The 24,683-nt window shown below is 41.3% G+C and overlaps 1 protein-coding gene and 1 long non-coding RNA gene across 10 annotated transcripts; one reads left to right on the forward strand and one right to left on the reverse strand.

The window, feature by feature from the left end:
• Nucleotides 1–1,295: 1,295 nt before the first annotated feature.
• trip10a (thyroid hormone receptor interactor 10a) lies at nucleotides 1,296–24,449 on the reverse strand. Of its 9 annotated transcripts, none has more exons than XM_068336142.1 (15): nucleotides 17,764–18,035; nucleotides 12,508–12,623; nucleotides 11,917–11,973; nucleotides 11,329–11,476; nucleotides 10,764–10,826; nucleotides 10,341–10,445; nucleotides 10,133–10,261; nucleotides 9,593–9,739; nucleotides 9,273–9,461; nucleotides 6,470–6,634; nucleotides 5,100–5,209; nucleotides 4,718–4,850; nucleotides 4,217–4,302; nucleotides 3,999–4,132; nucleotides 1,296–2,691 (listed from the first exon to the last, which is right to left on the reverse strand). In XM_068336142.1, exons 1-15 carry the CDS (start codon nucleotides 17,785–17,787, stop codon nucleotides 2,540–2,542), a joined length of 1,758 nt encoding a protein of 585 aa, XP_068192243.1. In that variant the 5' UTR covers nucleotides 17,788–18,035; the 3' UTR covers nucleotides 1,296–2,539. The 9 variants fall into 9 exon arrangements, 6 of the variants coding, with proteins under 6 accessions (XP_068192243.1, XP_068192242.1, XP_068192245.1 ...); XM_068336141.1 differs by having other exon boundaries at nucleotides 11,329–11,479; nucleotides 17,764–18,034; XM_068336144.1 differs by lacking the exon at nucleotides 6,470–6,634.
• On the forward strand, nucleotides 19,041–22,521 carry LOC137609240 (uncharacterized). Its single transcript, XR_011038329.1, has 3 exons — nucleotides 19,041–19,164; nucleotides 20,227–20,456; nucleotides 22,093–22,521. It is a non-coding gene; the product is annotated as an uncharacterized lncRNA (long non-coding RNA).
• Nucleotides 24,450–24,683: the final 234 nt, after the last annotated feature.

Genomic DNA, 24,683 nt, shown 5'->3' on the forward strand with positions numbered 1-24,683 from the left:
TCACATTTTAAGAAGAACTTTACTGGGTTTGAAAATATAATCATTGATTTTTGTTGTGGTGCCAAACAGCATCCAGCTCAGTGATGACATTTAGAATGTAGTTAAATGTGCTATGATGTAAAACACGTGTTTTGTACTGTAAATCAGATTGTTATCTGGAGGAAAAAAATGTTCTACCATCAAATACATTTTGTGAAAGAGAATTTTAACCACAACAGGAACAGCAGATGAAACTGGTTGTGGAAGGATGGTCCTGTGATAAGACATGAAACATCACAGCAGTTGTTTACGACGTCTAAAGCTGCACCCGAATCATCCAGGAAATGTCTTTTAGAGCTCATTCCTGCGCAGAAAACAATTTCCATCCGTTCACTGCCTCCTTTATAGTTTATGGACCCACATTTTATCACATTAAATTCGCAATTTAAGTTCCCCAGTTTCCACTTTCAGTTTAGAGTGACAAACAGTATGATCACAGGTTTCAACTGAAATATCCAGGGGAGCAGAAAATGCCATAACAGAGTGTTCATTAGAGACAAATCTCTGTTGCTCAATATTCTTCAACAATTTGCACGATTCAGTCATTTTTCCAAAAGCAGGAAAAAAAAATTTTGCCTGGAGAGTTATTCTTTTATTCAGGGGGCATGTATCCTGTTCTTAGCTCAGAATGTATTTCGTCATGCTCCCCCCATGTTAAACCACTTTTGGAATAATAGTTTAACGCTATCTCCCTTTTCTTTCTCCTCCTGATCATCTATTTGAGCGGCAGTGTCCTTGGTCTTCCTTTTGTGGGTCCCTTTTCTCCATGAAATGCTCTTTTCTTTGCAAGGCCTTGGTTCCCAATGAGTTGAATTAAAAATTAACTACTCTTTAGGGTCAGGCTCAAACATAGTCTGGTTGGTGAAGTTGAAATCACAGTGAATTGCTGAATTAAGTTTCATTCTATCTGTGTGACTGAATTCATGACAGCAGTCTTTGCTGGTTGGGCAGCAGCTCCTTTCCTTTGAATGTCGGCCATGAAACAGTTTCCTTCTCACAGTTCTTCTCCATGCAATCTGGTGCTTGCCGTTCAGCCAGTGACCCAAGCAAAATTATGCAGCAACAGTTGAGCGAAGGACAGAGCTCACGCCAGCCGTTCCTTCCAGGATGGAAATGGGTCTGATTCGGTGCTCGAACCCATTCACGCCTCGTTCCGTGCCAGAATAATGTATAAAACACAATGACATCAAAGTCTTCAATACTCATATTATGCAACCAATGTTAGTTTCAAATTATGTACAGAAATAAAATAACCATTTCAATTTTTGAAATGTGTGTTACATTTATTAAGTCCAGAAAAAAACAAATTGTTTGACATGCAAAAGAAAAGTTATACACAATGCTTTTTTTGGCCAGAAAGGCACCAAGGACATGTGAACAGTTATTGACTTGCATAAAAACAGCACATGGATCGACTTGGCAAAGTGTGACGCAAAGCCAAACATCTTTCACAACATAGACTTAAACATTTATTTGAATGGTTAAAAACTAAGACAATAGTGGTGATGTCATAACTAAAATATATATTATTTTATAAATAGTTTGAAAGAAGCACAGTTTATATGTGCATTATTTACTCCCTTTTGCAACTACCGACTGTCTGCTATGTATACAAGGGGAAAAGTACAATGCAACAGCATCCTTAATGCAATCTATAACATCTCTTGTTTATTCATAGAAAATACATATTTGCAATAAATTATTCTTGGTATCATTTACAGGCTGTAACTTTTAATAAAAAATCATCCCTGCAAATATATAAAAATGTATTTAAATGATGTGACTGATTATTTGAATGCTGAAGTGTTTTTATGGTTGTTTTTATATGACTGAGTATGACAAGAGGGCTGTCTCCACAGATGACACTGCTGAAAGCCAAAATGGAAACCTCTAACCTCTTCTGGGGACACGAAAGATCTTAAGTCAATCTATGAGCAAAGTAATTGTGAAGCTTCACGAGTGAAGTGCATAAGACCTGCAACAGGTTCCATCCTTACGCTCACTGGTGGAGTGTACTGCTATTGGTCACTTTTGATGAACACAACTGAAGTTACTTGCTCCTAGTTGTTACTGGTATGAAAACGTACTGTTAAGATGGCAGCAGCGTTAACCTTCACTCATCTGTACTTCGTCCTAGTGCTCAGATCTTAATGCCTTACTTGGTTGTGCAATGAGGCAAACACTCGTACCACAATCCATGCGTCACTTTTTAACCAAAAGCAAGTATTTATATTGTAGCATGGGATCAATCAGTACAACAAGTTTGTAATGTAGATGGGTTTAGGTAACTGGGATCGCAATGATGTAATAATCCGGGAGTAAAATACTGTTAGCACCGTTCCTCTTCCCATTTGGGGAATCTCTCCCCAGAAATCAAAACACCGTATCTAGATCCCCTTCTAGATACACAGGTGTCCCGCCCTTGGTGCTCTGACTTCTTATGATCATCCCACTGGATTCACTTTGGTGAAGTGATTGTTTTCTTCTCTTGTTCATCGATTCATTTGTTTAGGGAGATGGTGACATAGGATGTTGGTATGTATCCTTCATCCCCATTGCTCCTACGGACACGGGTCCAGCCGTCCCCTTTGTCCTCCTCGATAACAGCAAGTTCCTCCCCCTCCTGCATGGAGATGGTCCCTTCACTTGCACCTGAAAACAAAACAAACTCGAGATGAAGGGGGAAAAAAAATAGAAGATAAAGACAACAGCTGGAAGCAAAGTTATTCTACCACCACCCCACCCACCCACCCATCACCCCCATTGTGTATTAGATTTACTAGAAAAATATATTATTTATTTGCTGTTGCAATTAACAGATCTCACAGGAGCAGTTTAGGTAGCTCAGTACAACAGATGTTTTCCTAAATAACACAATCGGTTTTCTTAATGACCAATTCAACCCCTTAATGACAAACATCTCCAGGACTTTGTTCTGCTATGACCTGCCGCACTTATGATACATAGTTAGACACCAGTTCTGGTTGCATTCCTGAGGAATCTTAACCCATTCCTCATGGCCTCCAATTCTGCAGTATTTCTGGGTGTAGGTGTTGCACCCACCTTCTTCATATTCGACTAAAGAATTTTGATGAGATTCCGGTCAGATAACTGTGAAGCCTTAGTGGATTTTGAGGTCTGCTTGGCATCATCTGGTGCTGGAATCACCAATATCAGCCAAGCTTCAACTTCCTTGCAGAAGGCAAATTTCTTTCCAATACAATTTCCTCAAACTTGCTGAAATTCATCTGACCCTCTACAAACTGCTGGTTTCCACTGCCTGAGGAAGCAAATCAGCACCAGAGCATCATCGAGCCACAATCATGCATCCCTGTGAGCCGGGTGTTCTTTTAAACACGGGCCTCCTTATTTCTCCTCTAGACATGCCACGGATCCAAAAAGTTTGATTTCTTTCCCTGTTGTACAGAAAAGCGTCTCAAAATTTCTGTCTTATCTACATGGTTCAGACTGAGGCAGTTATTGACTGTGGGATTTTGTGTTGGATGTGGAAAGTAATCTGTTTCATTGAACTATTTTTCATGTTTTTTGTTTGATACTATCATTCCAAGGGATTGTACTCTCTAGTCCTATGAGCTCAACGAATTGCAAACATCTGATAAATAGTATATTCTTCTAGTAATGCAATAGTAAGTGAGTTATCTTTCTTCACACTGTGCATTAAACCTGTATCGGTCTTTATAATACAACTGGATATTTTTGACAATCGTGGAATTTTATTTACCTACAGTTTTAGCTACTATATCTGAAAATATACACATCCAGAACTATCACAAACATAAAAATACACTTCCTTCAAAAATCGTAGAGAACTAGTTGTCTTTAAATAAGAACAGATTTTCAGTTCACTCAAATACCAAGTAAAATTGCAAATAAAATTATATTCAGACAGGCTGTTCTCTGGTAAGTGGAGCAGACAGCTAAAACATCCTGTCACATACCAGGAAAGTTGTACATGGCAGTGCATTTCCCAATAGGGGCAGCTACTTCCTCGTCTTCAAAGTCGTCATCAAACTCAGCGTAAATGGCCTGGGAGGAATCGGGAGTGCTTTCATCCGAGTGAGCGCCATCAGGGCTGGACAGAAAAACACACGTTTCCTGAGCAGAGCGGACACTGTGATTTTGCTGAAAACAGATAGTTAGTAGAAGTTAACATTACCTTTGTGTCTCTTGAGCTCCGTTGTTAAATGTGTGAGGTCTGTAGTGTGGTGTCTCCCCCCGACCTCCTGCCTCAGACAGCCAGGTCTACATAGGAGAAAAAAGAAGACGGAAACTGCTTAAATAGACATCGACATACACCGAGCCTAGTTTATCAATCGGTTTATCAATCGGTTATGCAGAACATCAACAAAAGGTTTTAAAATCAAAGCACACTGTTTTAGAGGACAAAAAAAAAAAAAGAGCATGAGAAATGCAGAAAATGTCATACAAAGTTTAATGTAGACTCTTAGGTCTAGGCTTATATAACAAAAACAACAGAAATAGTAATAATAATAAAAATAATATAAATAATAATAATAATAATAATAAGCTATATTGAACAACAATTAATACGATTACTTCATAATATATTGGTACGCAAGCAGGAAACAAATGGTCTGGATCACCTCATGATGGCATGTGATAATTTCATTATATTTATAACACAAGCAGAGATTACCTCATACTTTTTGACGTCTCCTCGGAGCCGCTCTATATTTTGGGATGTCTGGCTGATTTGGGATGCCAGACTAGCAGGGTCTCCCATTTGAGGATTTTTTTCATAAACATCTTTCATCTTCTCCAGGGCCTCACTAAAGCGAGGGGAGAGAACGAGAGAGAGAGAGAAAGAGAGAGAAATGAGGGATGAAGGGAGGAGAGAATTTCAGTGGAAAATGGTTCCCCACAGAGCTCAGGGCTGAGTAAACAATTCAAACGCTCACAACACCACACGCCACAGTTATACAATCATATGTGCTGCATGAATATTACATCCACACTCCAACTTCAAATAGGGATGGTTATTAATATGCAGAAAGACACCCACATACACACAAACACACCTCTGATCTACTTCCTTCTGCAACTCTTTGCAAATCTCCTCTAGTTTCTGTTGTAATCTCTTCCTGCGCTGCTCCGGTGGAAGATGGGTGAAGTCCTCCGTCACCGTGGGCTGTAAGACGTGACAGGAAGGGCAGGTTAACGCCGTCCTGTTGTCTCACACTGAACGGTTTCAGAATCACAGAAACTTTGTCAAAAAAAAAAACAAAAACCAAAAAAAAACCAGTCCCTCCAGAGTGAATTCAACTCAGAGTAAAATGTTTAACTGACAAAACATTTCAAATCTCCTAATGAAACATTTATCAGATCTACAGATGTTCATCTTCAGTTGGATCAAAACAAATCCAACTTAGCAGCCATTGATCAACATATCAACGTTGATAATGTAATCACAGCAGATGTCTTTAAAGGTGCAGTGGGGTTTTTTTTTTTTTGTGGGGTTGCATTAGCAATGTCTGATTACGAAAACGCAAGTGATTTGGAGGCACTGGTAGAGCAGCAACTCCTGTTACACAAGGTAAAAGGACAGTTCTTGTCAAAGGGCTGTTACCAGAAATAGATTCCAAACATACACAAACAAAAGTTTTGGTGAGTCTCTTTTTTTGGTTGTTGAAATGTATTTTGCTGCTGGCATCATGGATAGAAACACCCTCCTGTAGCTTTACAAAACTGGTTCCATGCCAACAACTGCCTACTATTATAAGAATGTTAGAAAAAAAAAAATACAGCATGAATCCCCACTGCAGAAAATAAGAAATAAAAACAAAGCAAAAACCTGTCCCTTTGAACAAAAATTCACCAAATTAAATACTGGATAAAGAAGTTGATCTAAGACAGTGCTGAGATAACTACTGGGTAATGAAGCGCTACTTCCTGTTGTGCTACCCAGCATGCCTTCAGTGCTTCACCACCAGGTGGCCACCTCTTCAATACTGTACATAGAAACTCTTTACTACCACATAGCATGTTTCTGGATGCTACATGTTCAGCTGTGTGGGGATAGACACTACATTAGTGTTACGTTAGAGCAAAACTATTGTAGTTATTGTAGTGAAGAGGAGGCCACGTTTGTGTCCCCCAAATGAAACCCTCACACCAGGTTTGTTGTCCATGTTACCATGATCCTCTCGGGAGTAAACTTCTGAGGACAAATGAGACATTAAGTGTAAAAACATCCCAACATCCTCCCGTTTTCTACCCTAAACAAATGTTCTTACGTCCTTGATAGCATGTAAAAAAAAAATTTTTTTAAAAAGATTAGCACATAGCATGCTCCATGTGGGATCATGAATTCAGGCATTCAGTCTTGGATTGGCAGGAACACAGAATGATTTTTCAAGGTATGATCAGGGTGAGTCCTCTGGTGACTCACCGATCTCCTGAGTGTCCGGAAGGAAGAGATTCTGGGTTTGACTGTTTTATTGATCTCCTTCAAACAGTACGACAGGGGGTCCCGGCCAAACTTTGGGGAAGGGGGTCCGTTAGCAGGCGAGGGTGCGGGGGGAGAGGAATAAGGTGACAGTGTAGAGGGAGAGAGCTGGAGTTGGGCGAGAACCAAGTATCAGCACCCGAGCATGAGGTATGTAGGCGGGGGGGGGGTACAGAATGGGGGGAGAAGACAAAAACAGGAGTGGGAAGGGAAAAAAGACAACATCAACACCTTTAAAGCACACCGCAACGCAAAAAGACAACACTGGAGCAAACCCAGCACACGAGCAAAGATAGCATGAAAGCATCAACACACACAGACAACCCACCACAGACCCCATAACAAGGGGCCAAATGGGCCCCACACCTGCCGCCACACTGAAGCCAGTTAGGAAACAGAGGGACTTTATTTTAAAATGATCAATTTTCATTTCCTGAATATCTGACTGACAGCTGAAAATCACAGGAAATAAAAGTACAGGGATTCCCCGACTTACGAACACAAAAGGTTCCAAGAGTTTGTTTGTAAGTTGAATTGTTCATACGTTGTAATTTATTAAATTTCGATCTATAAATTGCAAGAACGAACTGGGCGAGATGAAGAAGAAGGTGAATGTTGAAAATGCACGAAATGGAGCGATGCTGTTTGTCAGGGGCTGCAGCAGAAAGTGGAACTAGTCAGATGTGGTGTCCAGGTCAAAATATAAACTTACAAAGGCAATACGATATTTTAGGAATAATTAGATATCAGTCAGCGGTTGTTTGTATACAGTATACGAATGTTTGTAAGTCGGGTGTTCGTATCTTGGGGAGCACCTGTACTTCAGTCAATGCTAAAAATGCTACTTTCTGCTTCAGCTCTGACCTGCTCCTCATATTACAGTTCAGAAAGGACACATTTTGCAAAGCGAGATAATAGTTTGCAATGTAAGAGTCAGTTGTGTTGATCAATCTACAGTAAAACTGGTCCTATTTAAATACTGACTGCTTTTGATTTCATGTCCTCGCTATAGTGCAGCAGTGGAGTAGTTCTCCTAGAATACAAAGCTGTGAGCAGATCTCTTCTGCAGTCCAAGCAGTCTCGTCTCTACGGTGAATTTGGTCAGTAATGTCTTTTCAGAAAAAAATAACGGTAACTATGAACGAGAAAACACCAAAATGAGCGTCTTTCCACTTCAGTATTAAAGAAATCAAGTTAAACGTCCTACCTGTGTGATCCTCAGAGTCTGACCCTTATGAATAAAGCATTGATTCATACATGAGTGCAGTTGTTATAAACCACCCCCTTAATTACCACAGTGGCCGCAGTGAACTTACTGGTATGACCTCTCACAGAGGGGTTAATGTGAAAACATGCCTAGAGTAAACCAGTGTCAGCTTGATGTCCATGTGGAAAAGTTTGGGGGGGGGTGGACCTATTAGCTAAATTACAGGGAATGCTGAACACCTCTTCAGTGGTAAATATCTAAGACGGCCCTACAACAAGGTCCCATGGGAAAAAAAGGGGAGCTAGAAGTGCAGCACTGTTATTATGTGAACATAAAGTGGGTAGGCGCTACTTTTTTTGTGAGTGTTATGGGAATCTAAGTACAGGAGAGCAGTTAAAAACGGGAATGCTAAGGGGCCAGGCATAAACTCAAAATCTCAGCGTAGCCTCCTATTCATTCTGCTGCAGTCCTAATTGGGAGAGCGTGATTGATGACTCAGAAGCAGTGTGCCACACACACACACACACACACACACACACACACACACACACACACACACACACACACACACACACACACACACACATGGAACAGCAGAGCAACAGCCAGTAAGACATGCACAGAGAAGAGAGTGGCTGAATAAGCAAACATCGCAGGAAAATAGAAGGGATCATTTAACGCTGGGCCAGGAGGAGGGGACTTTTCGCTGGTTAGTGGTCAGCTGCAAGCATCACCGATTCAGTTCTGGACCTCAGTGAGAACGCCCCATTTGAGATAAGATCCAGGAAATAGATTTTCTTGATCAAATGCAGAAATATCCATGTCATCATTCATAGCTTTAATGTGTGATTGGAAGCCATCCAGTGTGTGTAATAAACCTGGTGTCGTAGCGCTTGTTCCTACAAAGATTTTATGGTGATGGGGGACAAAATGGCACTATAATGGAAGCAGTATGTTTGCAGATGCCTGTAGAGGAAAATTCAATGTTGTTTGGAACCCGTGTGCTGATGAAAGCACAAGCACAGCAGAATGCTGACTGCCGGTTGACCTATTGGAAACCATGCTGCAGGGAGAGAGGGAGGGTGTTTGGGTATGGGGCGGTCAAAAGATTGTTCACTCACAGCCGGGGAACAGAGTCGTGCAAAAAGGACCTCTTCTAGAAGAGTTTGGTGGTTTCTGTATAATACAATAGAGAAAGAGGTTCATGCACGGTCAAACTGAGCTTTAGAGAAGCGAAGGTTGTATGCGTGTGTGTGTGTGTGTGAGTGTGCGTGAGTGTGGCCGCAACCAGAGGGTCATTGTGAGAGCTCTCTGCAGAGGGGGCATCCTGGGTCTCACTGCTGGGTTTGCAGCTCAAAACACTAACTTTTCAGTCGCCCCATTGCCCACCTGCAGAAGTCTGTAGCCATTCATCCCTAATGGAAGGGGTTGCTAAGTGTATACACTGCACTATTTGCACAATGCAAGACAAATATCTCTTTTAGTGTAAGCTCATGTCATTAGGATATAAAAGCCCAGACGTGCTCCATAGAGGCCTACCTTGCTTCTTTTGCTGAACAGCCAAAAGTTTTTGCTCCTGTTCCGCCCCAGAAGGTCCATGGGGCCTTTAGGTGCTCCCAGGCTACTTTCGGACGAGGTTCGGTTGATACCCTGACTGTAGTCTTCGAACTCCACATCTCCAGGACGTTCAAATCCTGACTTGTTCTGCTCTACTACAACCATGGAGTCCTACATTTACATGCAATTATAGAAAACATCGATTGCTTTTTTCCCCCACACATATACATTTAAAAACTACTGAGCTGCATAAAGCCATGCTGTAAATCCAAATCCATTTAGCTTTTCTGAGACTGACTCACATTCTTCTCATTAACGTTAGTGCCAGCTTTAGTAATGCCTTCCAGGCACTTGCTAATGATAGGCATCACATGCTTCTCTGTGTCTGAAAACAAGATGTAGCCTCGACCCAACTTCTGTACTCGTCTCTCGTCCAGGTCCTGCAATTTCTAGCGGACACACAAGAACAGTTGCTCAGACACGGCTATTACAATGAATGACAGAAATCAAGTTAGAGGGTCAGTTATATATGATTATGTTGGTAATTATGAATGATCAGATGGAAGCTTTGAATGTCCAAATTTTAGCATATCAACAGGTTAAATTAAACTGTCCATGTCTGACTTATAAGGCACATTTGAACTTTCCATGGCAAAATTTTCTTGTTTGGTAATAGTTGGAAAATTATTTTAAAAGCAGAGTATTTTAATACATTTATCCACAGTAGTGAATGTGATCCATCCAAAAGAAGTATCTTGAACAAAAAATATTCCATCAAACATCTTTGCTGGTATTGTACAAATGCAAGAATGCTGGTTCACTGCCTCAAGTCCTTCACTTACATTGAAAATGAGTGGCATATCCTGAAAATAGAACTGGTTCTGCTCCTTGTTGAACTTCTGAAGCTGAGCGGCGTAGTCGTTCTTACACTCCTCTGCGACGTGTGCTCTCATGTGAGCCTGCTGCTTGGCCTAGAACCAAACAAAAAGGCAAACAGGTTAGCCGAGTGCATCCACATCCTTAAAATGAAAGATGCATTCCGCTGGTTACTTTTTCAACATCCGCCTTCGTTGCATTGATATCTTGATCGGTCTTCTCGGCGTTCTGTGCTGCACGCTCCGCTTCTCTCCATTCCCTCTCGAAACGTTTTTTACTCTGGTCGTGAGGGAAGACAGGGAAGGTCAGGATACGGGGGAAAACATTCAGTTTAAACATTTAAGTGATTTTACCGCTTAAATTAAAAAAAAAACCAAAGAGGTTCTATTTGGAGCAGAACATCTTTCAGGTTATATTCCTTTCAGCCATACTGGGACAGACCTTGGATTGTTGACAGGAATCTAAATAGTTTTTTGTATTTATCTGTTTACTATAGACAAATTATCTTAGCTGTTTACCTCCAAAAGAATTTTCTTTTGGAAGTAAACGCGCTCAAGAAACATCCCGAACGACGAACACCCTCCTTTTTTGACTTACGCTCTCAAGTTGCTTGTAGGTACTCTCCAAACTCTGCTGGGCTTTCTTGGCCTCCATCAAATACTGCAGACATTCATAAAAATAGACAAGAGTGAGAGGAGAGGAAAGGGGGGGGGCGTGAGGGGAGAGGAGGTGGGTCAGATGACAGGGAGTGAGGAGGCCAAGTGTTGGGGCAGATATAGAATAAACAAGAGCCTACAGAAGCCATGCGACATGTTTCAGACATCACATCTGCAGTTAGAGCCTGCATACAGCTGCAAAGCTCTCCAATCCAGTGGGACAAAGCCACTGCATTCCTCTTGGAGAAATGGAACACCATCGGTCAGGCCGTACCTCCCTGTAGAGACACTAAGAAAAGCTTCCTTCCTGCCACAACTGCACAATCTCCATTTAATCTGCCTCTGTTCTCCCCCCATTCTGCGGGCATACAGGGTTCTACCGCCTATAGAGCTGCAACAATTGGCCGATTGATCGATTTGTTGCTTCACAGAAAATGAACAAGATCGAAAATATTTCAGAATACATCCGTTTTGTTCACCCCTAATCGGCTTCGTAACAAACTCACCGTCTTTCGTTCCTGCTTGAGTTCTTGCAAGTACTTGGTGAGATCTATGCAAATGCTCATCATCATGTTCTCAGCAATCAGCTCTCTCTGCCCCGCGTAGTCATTCATTTCATTCAGGATGTCCAAGAAAGACTGATAGCTGGACAACCTACTATTGAGGAGGAAGAGGAGAGAGGAAAAGGGTGGAGAACATTTAGAACAACAACGATGGGGTCGGTGATAAGGCAACACAAACACAGGTTGAAAGAGGAGTCAGCAGCGGGGCCATGCCATCAGAAGTTCATGACCTCTTTACTCTTGCTTCCTTCCAGGGCAGCAACACCCCATGACAGCAGGAATGACACTAACGGCACAATGATTATCTTTATAGATGGGATTTTATTTACAGGTCAGCAATAACCAATATTGTCTGCAGACAAAACAATTTCCTGAGAGAAAAAGTTCATTCCCAGCATCAAATATTTATTTTACTGATTTCTTTTTTTTTTCAAGAGAGGCTTTGCAGCACGAAATTTAAAGACGGAAATCCAAACCCCAGACGAACTCATCGCCTCTGCACCGACTTTGGACACAGAATTGTTGGCTCACCTGCACTCCGGTTCTTCTTTACTGCTCCGTTTTACATTATATTTCTTGGAAAGGTTCCTGTGGATAACAAAAACACATTAAAAAAAAAAACCCACATCAATTTCAAGCAAGCTTCCTCTATATTAAACTCTTGTTACACTTTCTTTTTTATGCAATAAGATTAAAACATAAGTCCACTACGAGCTTGTTAAAATAGCCGTCCTTCCTCCTTTCATTTTCCCTCTGACCACATCCTGTCTATCATGTGCCAGTCTGCTCCCACTTCCTCTTCCCTCCAACTAAGCTCAGCGTTAGACCAGATGTGTGCCTGCAGATGGGGAGACAACTGGGGAGGGAGCAACACGGACGAGGAGAGAGGAAGAGGGGGAAACAGCGAGCGCAGTGTAGCCGGAGAAAGAGGCCAGTGTTTTGGAGACAAGTTAGATTCTGTCCCAAAGTAATCATGAGACCGATCAAACATTTCACAAACTGCCTTCCAACATGCGCCCTTGCAAAATACAAGCTGGCAAACACACACACACACTGACACAAGCTGCTTTCAGCTTTTGAGGCAGTCGGCGCAGGACAACAATGACAAACAGTGAGGCCCACCTCAGTTGTTTGGCATAGTTCTGCTCAATCTCCGTCCTCTCCTTCACAAACTTCACATACTTTTCTACCAGCTCCAGGCCGGACTGCGTGTGCTTCTCTATGATGTCGCATTGGTCCTGGAGACAAAAAGGACAAAGTTAAAGTTAATGACGCTCCTCTGGTTTGAGGTCATCTGAGTACATCTTGAATGGAGGGTAATAATCTTTGGCATGACAGCAGTAACAGTGAGCTGTGTCACTAAAAATAAAAATCAAACCATGGCCTTGAACTCTAATTCTAAGCAGTTACGTAGGTGATGTTGGATCCAGCTCTCTATCAGCCCCACAGAAACCAGTCCCCATACTGGTAGGGGCACAAACCACCAGACAGCCTCATATTTTGTTCTGCACGCACAGATTTATCATGAACATCACTGTCATTTCACGGCTGGAGGGCTGCATCTTCAACCAAGAAGAATAATCGTGACTCAGGATTGATCATCTGGTGACTGATGTGTCCTTTAGTACAGCACAGTAACACAATGTGAGTGTGTGGTCCAGGAAAAGAGAAAACACCAAAAGACTTCCTGTTCTCACATGAAGACACTCGAGGGAATGCTCCTGTAAGCTAATGTCCAATGATTGCTTGGATGCAGAACCTCAATCATATCCACCTTATGCGTTTCAGTGATTTAGTGATGTGTTTGGCGAGTTGCTGTGCTGATCTGATTACATTTTATACGTCTAGAAGTCCAATCAGTTTGCTGTTAGAACTACTTCTTGAGCAGTGATGCAGATTTAGAATATGTCACAGGGAGAAGGAATCTTGAGTCCTTATGAATCACGATTTCTCTCCTTCTGACACAGCACAACTAAATCTGATGACTTCGACCTCCAGTTATTTGAGCAGCAAAGAGGTCTGAGGTTTCTTCATTCCCTGGCTCCTTATTTGGTAGAGCGTTTCATGACACCATCAAGCTCAGACAGGTCTGCTGAGTGTGAGAGATGATATCTACACCATTCTTCTCTCGCTCTACACCCCCCTGCAGCTACCCCAAAAGGTTTCATGGCTGCTGTCATTAGGGTTGAGGTGGGGGCATGCTGAAAGGGGGTTCTGACAGGTTGGGCCATGTTCAGTCGTACTCTTCCTGTCCTTTAGGGAAAACAAAACAGAAGACACCACAATAACACAATATCAATTAGAAAAAGGAAGTGTTTTAACCTATTATACCTTATTGATCAGAGGCAGTTAGAGTAAATGCAGTAGACTAAGACTGGATTACACAAGAACAACTTTGCGAAAAGGTGCAATTACTGCTTTAACTAAATGAAGTGCTTAAGCTGGATGATGGTTTGTCAAAGCTAACAAAAAGGTGACATTGTAGGGATGAGCAGTTCTTACAAGCAAGTGTTATTAAGTAATAAAGTAATAAAAATTATCTTAAGTTATATTTCGTGATGTCCAATGAGAACTCATAACATTTGGTGATACATACTTTGGTGAAGGATATGAAGGACTGTTTACATTATGCTCATGTTGCATCAGAGTACAGCATTTTCTGTACTATAAGGCGCACTGGACTATAAGGTGCACCTGTAACGAATGGCCTATTTTTAAATTTTTTCATATATTAAGTGTGCTGGATTTTAAGATGCATCTGATTATAAGGCGCACCTTCAATGAATGGCCTGTTTTAAAACTGTTTTCATCTATAAGGCACACTGGATTATAAGGTGCACTGTCAGTTTTTGAGAAAATAAAAGGCTTTTGGGTGCGCCTTAGGGTGCTGTAACTGCTGTAAATACTGTAACTGGTGAGATTGAAACATCCGATTTTCTTTCGAAATGCTTCTCAGCTCCTAATCACATATTTGTCAGTTACGTGACCATAAGGACTTGAAGCGACATATTACAGTGAGACCATGAAGGTAAAAAGGGAAAGCTTTGTATCACAGTCACCTCTCACGCCAGTATTTGAAACAGATTACCCTTTTATTTGCATGTTCTGTTTTTAGATTCCTGTGTTTGCCAAAAAAGGCCAACCGTAGAGATTCATGACAAGAGCAGAACTCAACAGACCATTCATTGTGGGTGTTGTGGCCGTGTGGGTAGGGACTCTCAGGTAATTACACCTGTTTAGGGAATACATCCTTACATTTAGGCTGCCAGGAACGCTGGAAGGCAGCTGGTTCCCAGTGTGAAGCATTGTTGACTCCACATTTCTCACACCAAGGACAAAAGAGCACAAACCACACTGTTGTACTAAATCTGAAATAGCTTTTCAAAAAAAGCAACTATGAAAAGAAAAGAATTATGAGTAATATAAGAAGTGAAATAACTGGAGCCCAATTTTTTTTTTTTTGTCTTGTGTGTTGGTCATTTTCCATCAGTCTGTGGTGTTATTTTACAAGGATGTTGTTGAGAGCCACATTAATGTACATGTCACCTATCAAATACGTCACCTCCAGTCTAATCTTACCAGGAACTGTTCATTTAAAATAAAAAGCAAAAGTGAACAAGGCCACAGCCGCAGCACTACCTGAATGCAAAATTAGCTTTGGATCAACTCTGAGCTACGTGCTCTTTCACAAATGACAGAAAATGATGTGTTTAATCATCTTTGTTAATTAACTGTGACGGATTGATTCCAACATTTTCATAATTTCACAATAAAAAAACTCATTAAAACCATTTTAGAATTGAAACACCTGGCAAAGACATAATTATTATCATCTCATCAAACAGCATAATTGTTCTACTAGTGCAGTTTCTAATGATCCAAACGCTGCAAATGAAATGATCATAATGAGTCCCCACAGATTGATGTGGAGTGAATCGTTTTCCACGCATTTTGTGTGGGACATTGCTCCAAATACTTCACATGGCCATGCTTCAGACTGAACAGCAAACATTGTGTTTCTACTAAAACTATGGCTGCATCTGAGTTATGTCATTAATACTTTGTTCCCTGATTTAGCTTACGCATTTTGAGCCAATTTTACATACTGTTGACACATTAATGAGGAGTGTGTGGTCGGACTTTTATCCCAGTTAAGCCAGATATTGTAGTTCAGGGACTGTAGTTAAAGACTGAACAAATAAAGTCATATAACCTGTCTTTATGATGCAGAATTGGGCACTGAAAACTGATCAAAAGGCTACAAGTTTAAGTTTAAAAAGATCTAAAATGTCCTTTACTGTTCATGTTCTATCATTTCCGGTAAACTGATGAAAATGAACGGAACGTAACTTCTAATGCAGTCACCCTGATAGCCACTGACCTACGAGGCTCGGGTGGATGTTTCAGCCTTGAGTCACTCCGTCTCCTGCAGAATTAAGGGCCTTCCCTGACCAGGCCTGCAGCACTGTAGGATTGTCCCGGTAGCTCTCCACTAGCACAGCTAATGCCTCCACACTGGTCTTACACTCTGAGCCTTAAAATAGGCATCGGATTAACGACAGTCAGGGGACAGATGCCATAGAGCTGACATGACCCGAGGGACGACTCTCCAGCCAAACATTAACAGAACCAATTATGCCTGCAGGGCTTTTGTCTAGTCACATGGGTGAGGTTACGGGCAATTCTTCTTCTTTTTTTTTTTTAATTCTGAAGGCATTGATTTCTAGTTGACACTGACAATGAGGAAAAAGAACTCTGTGCAAAGAGCAGGAAAGACTCCTACACAGAGAGAGAGCACCTGATTAAAACTGGGTATGGATGTTTCTCTGACTGAAATAAAGTAGGGCAAAACTAATTAGGATGTTGTACCAGCAAGAAGGATGGAAAGGGACAGGGGAGGAGGCCCAGGGGGAGACGCTGGAATGAGATCACAACCTTTCCTATCCTCATCTTTGCTGTGCTCTAGTTTACAAATACAGGGTGCTTGAGAACATCCATGTGCAAATGTTTGCAAATATGTGGTTCTGTCACTATGGTACAGTGCACTGACACAAACAGAGGCTGTCACCAAGGTAACGTGGTACATGGTGAGAATTTTTAGAATAAGGTTTGTTTAGATTCTGAATAGCGTCAATATGTTCAGCATGAGTCAGATACTTATGACCAACAAACAACTCTGTCACATGGGACTGGAAAATCAAGATCTCTTGAACTGGATTCAGTGATTGAATCAGTGCATTGTTGTTTGAATAAATAATCATCCCACCGAGGGCACACAAGAGGCACTTAAAGACGCTTGTTGACAGCGTCAGGATTTATCTCTACATCTAGCAGGAGCACCACACAGTTAACAGTAAAACAATGTCGCTGTGCACAATCACAACATGTCCATGCAAAACACATAGACATCTCTGCCAAAGAATTTCTCTGCCGTTTCGTTTTTTTAAATTGTTTTTGTCATCAGATATACGCAATAAGGATCTCCATGAAACTTTGTGGGCAAATGGGGTTGAGGCACAAATAGACCCCACTACACTTTGGTGCAATCCAAAACAAGGGAGGGGGATCTGAAGTAGTTTTTGCTTTAATTTCTTTTCTTTTTTTAAAATCCTCTTCATGTCTGGATCCTGATGAAACAACTCAAGCTGGTTCAACAGTCGCTTTGTTGCTATGAGTTTTTGCAGTGTGGTGCAGACCCAGATAATAATCCAGATTCATTGGATAGAACTGTGTTCACATGGGGGCTAGTCTACCCTGTAAACTATAGTTCCAGATTGGTTTGTTGGATTCTGGATTGACTGAATTACAGAGGACTGTTGGTATTGTCTAAGGTCTGCTTTCTGCTGGGTGTCATTCTGGTCATGACCTTAATAATATTAATTATGCTCGCTCAGATTCAGTCATATCTAGATGTATTTCTCAAACCAGTTGTATTATGTATTTTTTTTATTTTATTTTCTATACAATTGTGATCCCCAAAGGGTTCTGTAGTGTGTATTTTACTCATTTATTAGTGTAACTCATTTGGATTTCATACACAACGTATTAAATGAAACGTATAATAAATCATAATAATTAATCTCTACGGGTAAGAAAAAAACTCACATTGATCCAAACGGAAAAAAAAAAAAGTAATCACTGTTGACTGATCGATTGTTGTTTGTTACATCTACTAAATGAAGCTGTCCGTAAATGGAATCGTGTTTATGAATGCCCAGTTCTGCTGATGGGAGCCCGCAGCTCCACATCCACCGTCTCACCGCCTCCTCAGACATGAAGTCCTGCTTCAGACAACTTTGTCAAGCGAACACGGTGGAAGAATTCTCACCACCCTGACATCAAGTCTTACCACCAAAGGCAGCCAGATGATAAACTCACCCAAAGCTCTGTGCCCCAGTCCATGTTCAGCTTGTTGGCCAAACTCTCTCTCTATCCTGAATACAAAGAACTCTTCCAAAGTTATTCCAGCAGCTTGGAAGACGGTCCAAGTCCGTGGAAATTCCGCGGCGATCAATCAAGTCGTAAGTAATCCGGTTCTTCCTCCTTCAAAAAATGATATAAAGTGGTGTCATAATTGGTAAATTCATTAAGGCTGGCGGCCGCTAGCCCAGTTTACCCAAATATTTTTCATAGGAAAGGAAAGAGGGATGAACTCGCATTCGCGTCACTCCCAAATCCTAAACCTTAAAGGGGCCGCGCCTCGACGCGCTCCGAGCGGCCGGAGCGCTGGTTCCGGTCCGCACCTTCCACCCGTGTCCTTCTTTATCTTGGGTTCAACGCGCCCTTCAGCAAAAGCACCCAGCTCTGAGTCATGTAATAAAAGAATCTAGCTGGTCATAATTAACACACACCAACTGATAATGACGGACAGAACACATATTCATGTTCAAACTGACTCAGTAAAAAGATGGAGAAAGAGAGCCTCCGTCCGGGTTTCTGTCTAAATTCAGTTTACTGTCTCCCGTGGAAGATTTAACTGGTTTTATTTCAATCTCAGATTTAATTTCCAAATGACCAAAAAAAAATAAAAACAAAAACATGCGGTTACATTTTCATATGTTGTCCAGGGTGCGCATGCGCAAATACGAACCAGCGATCCCACAAACCCGCAAACTAGGGACTGAAATCGGTATTATAAAAGACAGGATAATAGGTACATTCAACTAAAAATGTGTAAAGTCAAATTTTAAAAAACAACAACACCTGGTTTAGATACATAGCAAATGATTACATGCATTTGTTGTTGAGAACTGTACAATTGTGGAGGCAACAAGCTTAGTTGAGCGTATGTCAAGTAATAGATGATTTCAGAATTAAAACTCATTAATACAGACCACAGTTTAACATAATTAAGAGTAAAAAAAAATTTTTTTAAAAACAATTTGAGATCATAAATACAAATACATAATACATCTGAGTTATCAGTAGCACAGGTAATAATAATGCAACACACACACGTCTGTAAAACTAAATGTGGAGATCATACCAGGTATGTTTCGCTTCATTTTATTTTCTTTTTTACGTTTTATTTTCAGTCACCAGGCTGACGTCATCACATCCCACCCCATCAGACTTAGTAGTCATAGGAATAGACCTTTCTGGACCATCCTTAACTTCGTCTGGTACAAATCTATATCGTCCATTTTTCTTTGAGCGTTTGAGATGAACTACAGCAAGAAAAAGAGTGATGACGATGATGAACAGAATTAGCAACGCCCAAATGATCGCCCAGGCGACGGCACTGGTTTTGCCTGAAATGCAAGAGGATTAAACATTACTGTAAAACCCCAATTTCCTGATACCGTAGATGTTTTACTTTCTGTAACTTCTGCTGCACTTGTCAGCCCCAGATCCTTGTGTAGATTTTACTAAGAAATCTGACGTTAGACAATAACGAGGTACCTTTGATTACCAGCGTGACAACTCTTGTCACATTCCCAACTTCATTCGTGGCAACGCAGAGATAAACGCCGGCGTTGGTAGACGTGGCTCCCGTGACGCTGAGACTCTTCTGGCGCCCCCTGGTGGTCTCCATCACGTTCGCCGCTGAGGTGTAGTCCCAGTGGACCTCGGGTGTAGGGTTGCCCTCAGCGCTGCAATTAAAAGACACATTTTCACCCGGAGCAACCTCCACAGTGTTATTTCCCATCTTAAACACAGGAGCGTCTGTGGAGAGAAGAGTGAGATTTGTCAGGAAGCAAAAAGCATGTCGGGAAATGTCTTGATAAATCCCATTTCACTGTTTTTAAAAATACAAAATACATAATGTTGATTTATAGTATGTGGAGCACTGTACCGTGTACAGTGGTTGCTCTTAAAGGGTAACTTCCCCTGTCACGCCTTGATCAAGACACTATGGAATGACTTATTTCTATTAAAATCAAACACATGGACTTACATTCCATTGTGATATGGACAGAAGCGTTGCTGGTGCCGATACTGTTTACAGCTTGAACTGTGTAGGTTCCTGTCTGAGTCCTGCTCAGTGGTTCAGACGCATTAATACGTTTTCCCTGATAGAACCACTGAATGTTAGGTGGAGGGTTCCCATCAGCTCTGCAGGACAACATGTCCACACTGAATTCTTTCTCCATGCTGGTATAATGGTCTGGACAACCTTGGATCAATGGCTTATCTGCAGTTCATACACATTATTAATCAAACTTTATCACATCTCAGCAAGAAACTTGTGACCCATAATAATGTACAGATGATTAGAAAACTCACAGTGTACAACAACAGTGTAATATCGTGAAGGTGTTAGGATTAGCTCTGGTGCTTTTGGTCCGAGGTGCAGCTCAACCTCGCATCTGAAACTTGTTCCATTGTCGTCTCTCCCAGGTTGAAATCCCAAGGAAAACGACGCATTGACTGGAGTCACACCAGAGTTATTATATGTTTCTGTATGGATGGTCTCATTATCATGGTACCACTTCACTCCAAGACCCTGGACAGGAGCCATATGGACGATGTCACAGCTCAGCAGATACTCCATGCCCTCCACCATCACACCTTGAGCGAACGCAGAGGCTGACTCATTGTAGGGAGAGTCTTGAATAAGGCCAAGAAAGGTAATTAGTAGGAAAAAGATGAAATGCATAAACACAAATGCACTAGCGTTTGTTTCTGTGCAATTCTTGGGTAGTTCACATCATCAATCTTCCATATCTACTTTGGCTTTGATGTGGTACTTTATCTGTGCTATGAAAAGTCATCTTTCTTTCAGACTTGTTATCTCATATGATCATCCCTTTTACATAAGCACAGAAGAGAGCAGAGTGTGAGTCCTTGTACTCACTATAAATAATGATGTTCGGTATCTTAAAGCACTGGTTATCTTTCAGAATCCCATAACAATTAGGTTCTCCAGTCGACTCTTGAGGATTTGTTATCATTCCTGGGACAGTAGGAAGGGTACTGAGTCCTGTGTCCCCTGATGTCGCTTCCCATCGCATTTCCGAATGATTGGTGGCTGTTTTGCTGCAATTCAGTGAAACTGGATCCCCAAGTCTTACAACGGCCTCAATGGGCAGCAAAATGAGAGGGCAGTCTTAAATTTGAAACCAAGAAGATTCAATCAGTCCTTCATTTGTGGTGTACAGTAGAGATAAGTGTAATCTAACGTAAAACGTCCAGGGGATGTATGGTGTACCTGCTTGTACCGATGCCTCATGGATGATGATGGTCGCGTGGGTTGATGTTACGGAATCGTCTATCACATGAACATGGATTTTCTTAGTTACGATCCCCAATTTATTGATGGCTCTGCAGGTGTAGGTTGTGCTGGTCATCACCCCAGTGATGGTGAGATTATCTGTGAACTCAGGCAAATTCTCTCCATCGTGCTTCCACGAAAAGATAGGAGGGGGGCTCCCCTCAGCTCCACAGTTCAAGGTGACGTCATTACCCACATGCACAAACACATCCTCTGTGTTTGTCTTGAGCTCAGGAGCATCTGAGGAATCAAACGTGACTTCTCTTGACTTTAGAAGTACAATTTCCCGCCCCCTGGTGACTGTGATTGGTAATGCATTCTGCTTAAAGTATACTGTACTTGGAGCTGACAGAAGCTTATTTGTATTTCAGGGCACGAGCATGATTCAATGAGATTAGGACCAACACGTTATACAGGAAGGACAGGACTGGGAGATAAACTAAATACACAGCTAAAACAAATAGAGTCCTATGTTGCAATCTTAGTGAAACCAGGAACATTGAAAATGATGCATATTAAAAATGAAACACACATGGACTCACATTCCATTGTGATATGGACAGAAGCATTGCTGGTGCCGATTCTGTTTACAGCTTGAACTGTGAAGGTTCCTGCCTGAGTCCTGCTCAGTGGTTCAGACGCATTAATACGTTTTCCCTGATAGAACCACTGAATGTTAGGTGGAGGGTTCCCATCAGCCCTGCAGGACAACATGTCCACACTGAACTCTTTCTCCATGCTGGTATAATGGTCTGGACAACCGTGGATCAATGGCTTATCTGCAATTCATGAACAGCATTAATCAATCTTTATAATATTTTAGCCGGAGGTGTTTAACTTGTAAAATACAATAATGAGCAGATGATTAAACAACTTACAATGTACAACAACAATATAATGTGGTGAAGATGTTAGAATTAGCTCTGGTGCTTTTGGTCCAAGGTGCAGCTCAACCTCGCATCTGAAATTTGTTCCATTGTCGTCTCTCCCAGGTTGAAATCCCAAGGAAAACGACGCATTGACTGGAGTCACACCAGTGTTATTATATGTTTCTGTTTGGATGGTCTCATTACCATGGTACCACTTCACTCCGAGACCCTGGACAGGTACCACATGGGTGATGTGACATGTTAGTGTGAGCACCTCTCCCTCCACTGTCACACCGTTGTGTAACTCAGAGATTGACACAAAGTCTGGTCTCTCTGTAAAGAAAACAAAGGATGTCGATAGTGAGAAAATCTCCAAGTACAGCTACACAAGTAATATTCAGTGGAGGAATGTGTGCACATTTATCCAGTCAGGACAGACAAATAGTGAGCATCTCAGTCACTTATGAAATTAAACAGTTCAACGAGTCCCGCTCTGTGTGGAGTTTGTTTGTTCTCCCCGTGTCTGCATGGGTTCTCTCCGGGCTCTCCGGCTTCCTCCCACCTCCAAAAAAACATGTGCTTCAGGTTAATTGACCATTTGAAATTGCCCGTAGGAGTGTGTGTGTGTGTGTGTGTGTGTGTGTGTGTGTGTGTGTGTGTGTGTGTGTGTGCGTGTGTGTGTGTGTGTGTGTGTGTGTGTGTGTGTGTGTGTGTGTGCGTGTGTATTTGTCTGTTTCTGTGTGGCTCCCCAGTGCACTGGCGTCGCTCCCAGAGTGTCCACGCCCCAAGACAGCTGTGATAGGCTCCAGCGGATGAAGCCGTTTAGAGAAAATGAACGAATAAATGAATGAGTTTAGGATCTTCAATTAAATTAAAAAATATTAACTAACCCAGCAGCATAAAGTTGTCACCACATTCAGCAATGGCAGCACTGAAATAATAAATATCATAATGCATGTTCCTTTAATTATATTTTGATGCTAAAGCCTTTGAGCTTTGCGTGAGGTAAACTTTTAAACAGACTTTTCCATTATGCAATGGCTACTTCACCATTATATTCTCATTAACAATTGTATACTGTATATGGCCCTAAATTCCCAAAAATACAGATTTCTTGCAAAGTTTCTTGCCCAAAACTCCAGTGGAAGAGTGTATTACGGGAAGCCTGAACACCCTCCTGTTTCAGCCCTTTGGGCATAGAGCATCTGTGGGTGTCTATGACTTCTAATACACACTTCCTGCGGATCAGTAGATGAAACTTGAGCTCGACAGGGCTTTGATCCAAACTCTGAGAACCTGCAGCGTATCCTTCCTACAGGAAGTGCAAAGCCTACTATGACATCACAAGTTGGCCTCTGTTGGCAGACACCATTCATGGTGGAAATTCATGAGAAAGTATATGTTGTATAATATAGGACTTCATTTGGGTTTTATATTGAATTTACGCATTTGTCTCCAGCAGTATGGTTGCTTGTTTATAATGGAAAGTCTCCAAGAAAATCCAGTATCAAGCAGTGTTCTTTTTTTTCTTTTAGTCATTTGAAATGACACTTACTGTATATAGTAATCTCAAGGCTTCTGCTGCATTCAAAAGAATCATTCAGCTTTATTCTGCACTCAACTTTTATATCCCAGTCTGACAGTGACACCCACTGTGGGATAAAATTGTTCTCATCTTCCATGTCATTATCCGTGTTTCCAATTTTCCAGTACATCCCTTCATGATAGACATCTGCGGATGTGCAATTCACTAAGAATGACTCTCCGTATTCTCCAATGAGCTCAGGAGGGTCCAGCGTGAGTGGGTTTAGCTCAGTGGGACATGTAGTGTCCGCATCTGTTGAGACACAAGTGGTCAGGCTTTTGTAGTTTAAATGTATATAAAACAGAATAGTAAATGCAGTATTTATGACATCTCTTATTTATATAATGAACTCCCTTGTTCATCAGACCCATTCTCTGCAGACTGTCTTTACATTTAAAACAGTTTACAAGACAAAGGCCAACAAAGAGAATATTGTGACTGTTACACCAAAAACTTCCTAACACTTACCTCTGGCCTGTGTACAGGTTTATATACATTCACAAAAAATTTTTTTCACATATTTCACTTCATGAAGTAAAAAAATGTAAGGAATTTGTGCATAACATATTTTGGAAAACTGTATCTTTTAAATTAATTCTGCAGACAGCCCCTCACTAAAAGCAAATACTTTGTGTAAAACATAATATTTAATCAACATGTCTTCAGGTTGTTTTTCATGGTTACCAAACACATGGACTTATTGAAATTGCATATTATATTAACTATAACTACATATATAGGGCATCATTGTGACTCACCATGCAGTAAAAACATGAGTAGAAGAAGAGCAAACATCTTTAGAGGCAGTGTGTTGGACCAGGACATGGCACTCAAGTGGAAGTCCAGAGGATGTCAGCACCAAATGAGATGAATCCTGGCTCAGAGGGTGGTGAGCTCTGACAACAATGATGAAGAGTTGCTGTACTTTTACAAATTTACTAAACTGAGAAAAAAACAATTGAGTGTGAAACAGGAAATCCAACACCCTAGGGGACAGGAAACTGCCTGTGATATGGCACAACAGTTTATGGAGAAACCATAGATTGTATATTAAACTCTTCTGCTTTCACTGTTTGTTGGGGCATTCATCATGTTTTTTTATAAAAGCATTTTATGGAAACATACAGGG

Source organism: Antennarius striatus, chromosome 16, assembly GCF_040054535.1.
Source record: "Antennarius striatus isolate MH-2024 chromosome 16, ASM4005453v1, whole genome shotgun sequence".
Classification (NCBI taxonomy): Eukaryota; Metazoa; Chordata; class Actinopteri; order Lophiiformes; family Antennariidae; genus Antennarius; species Antennarius striatus.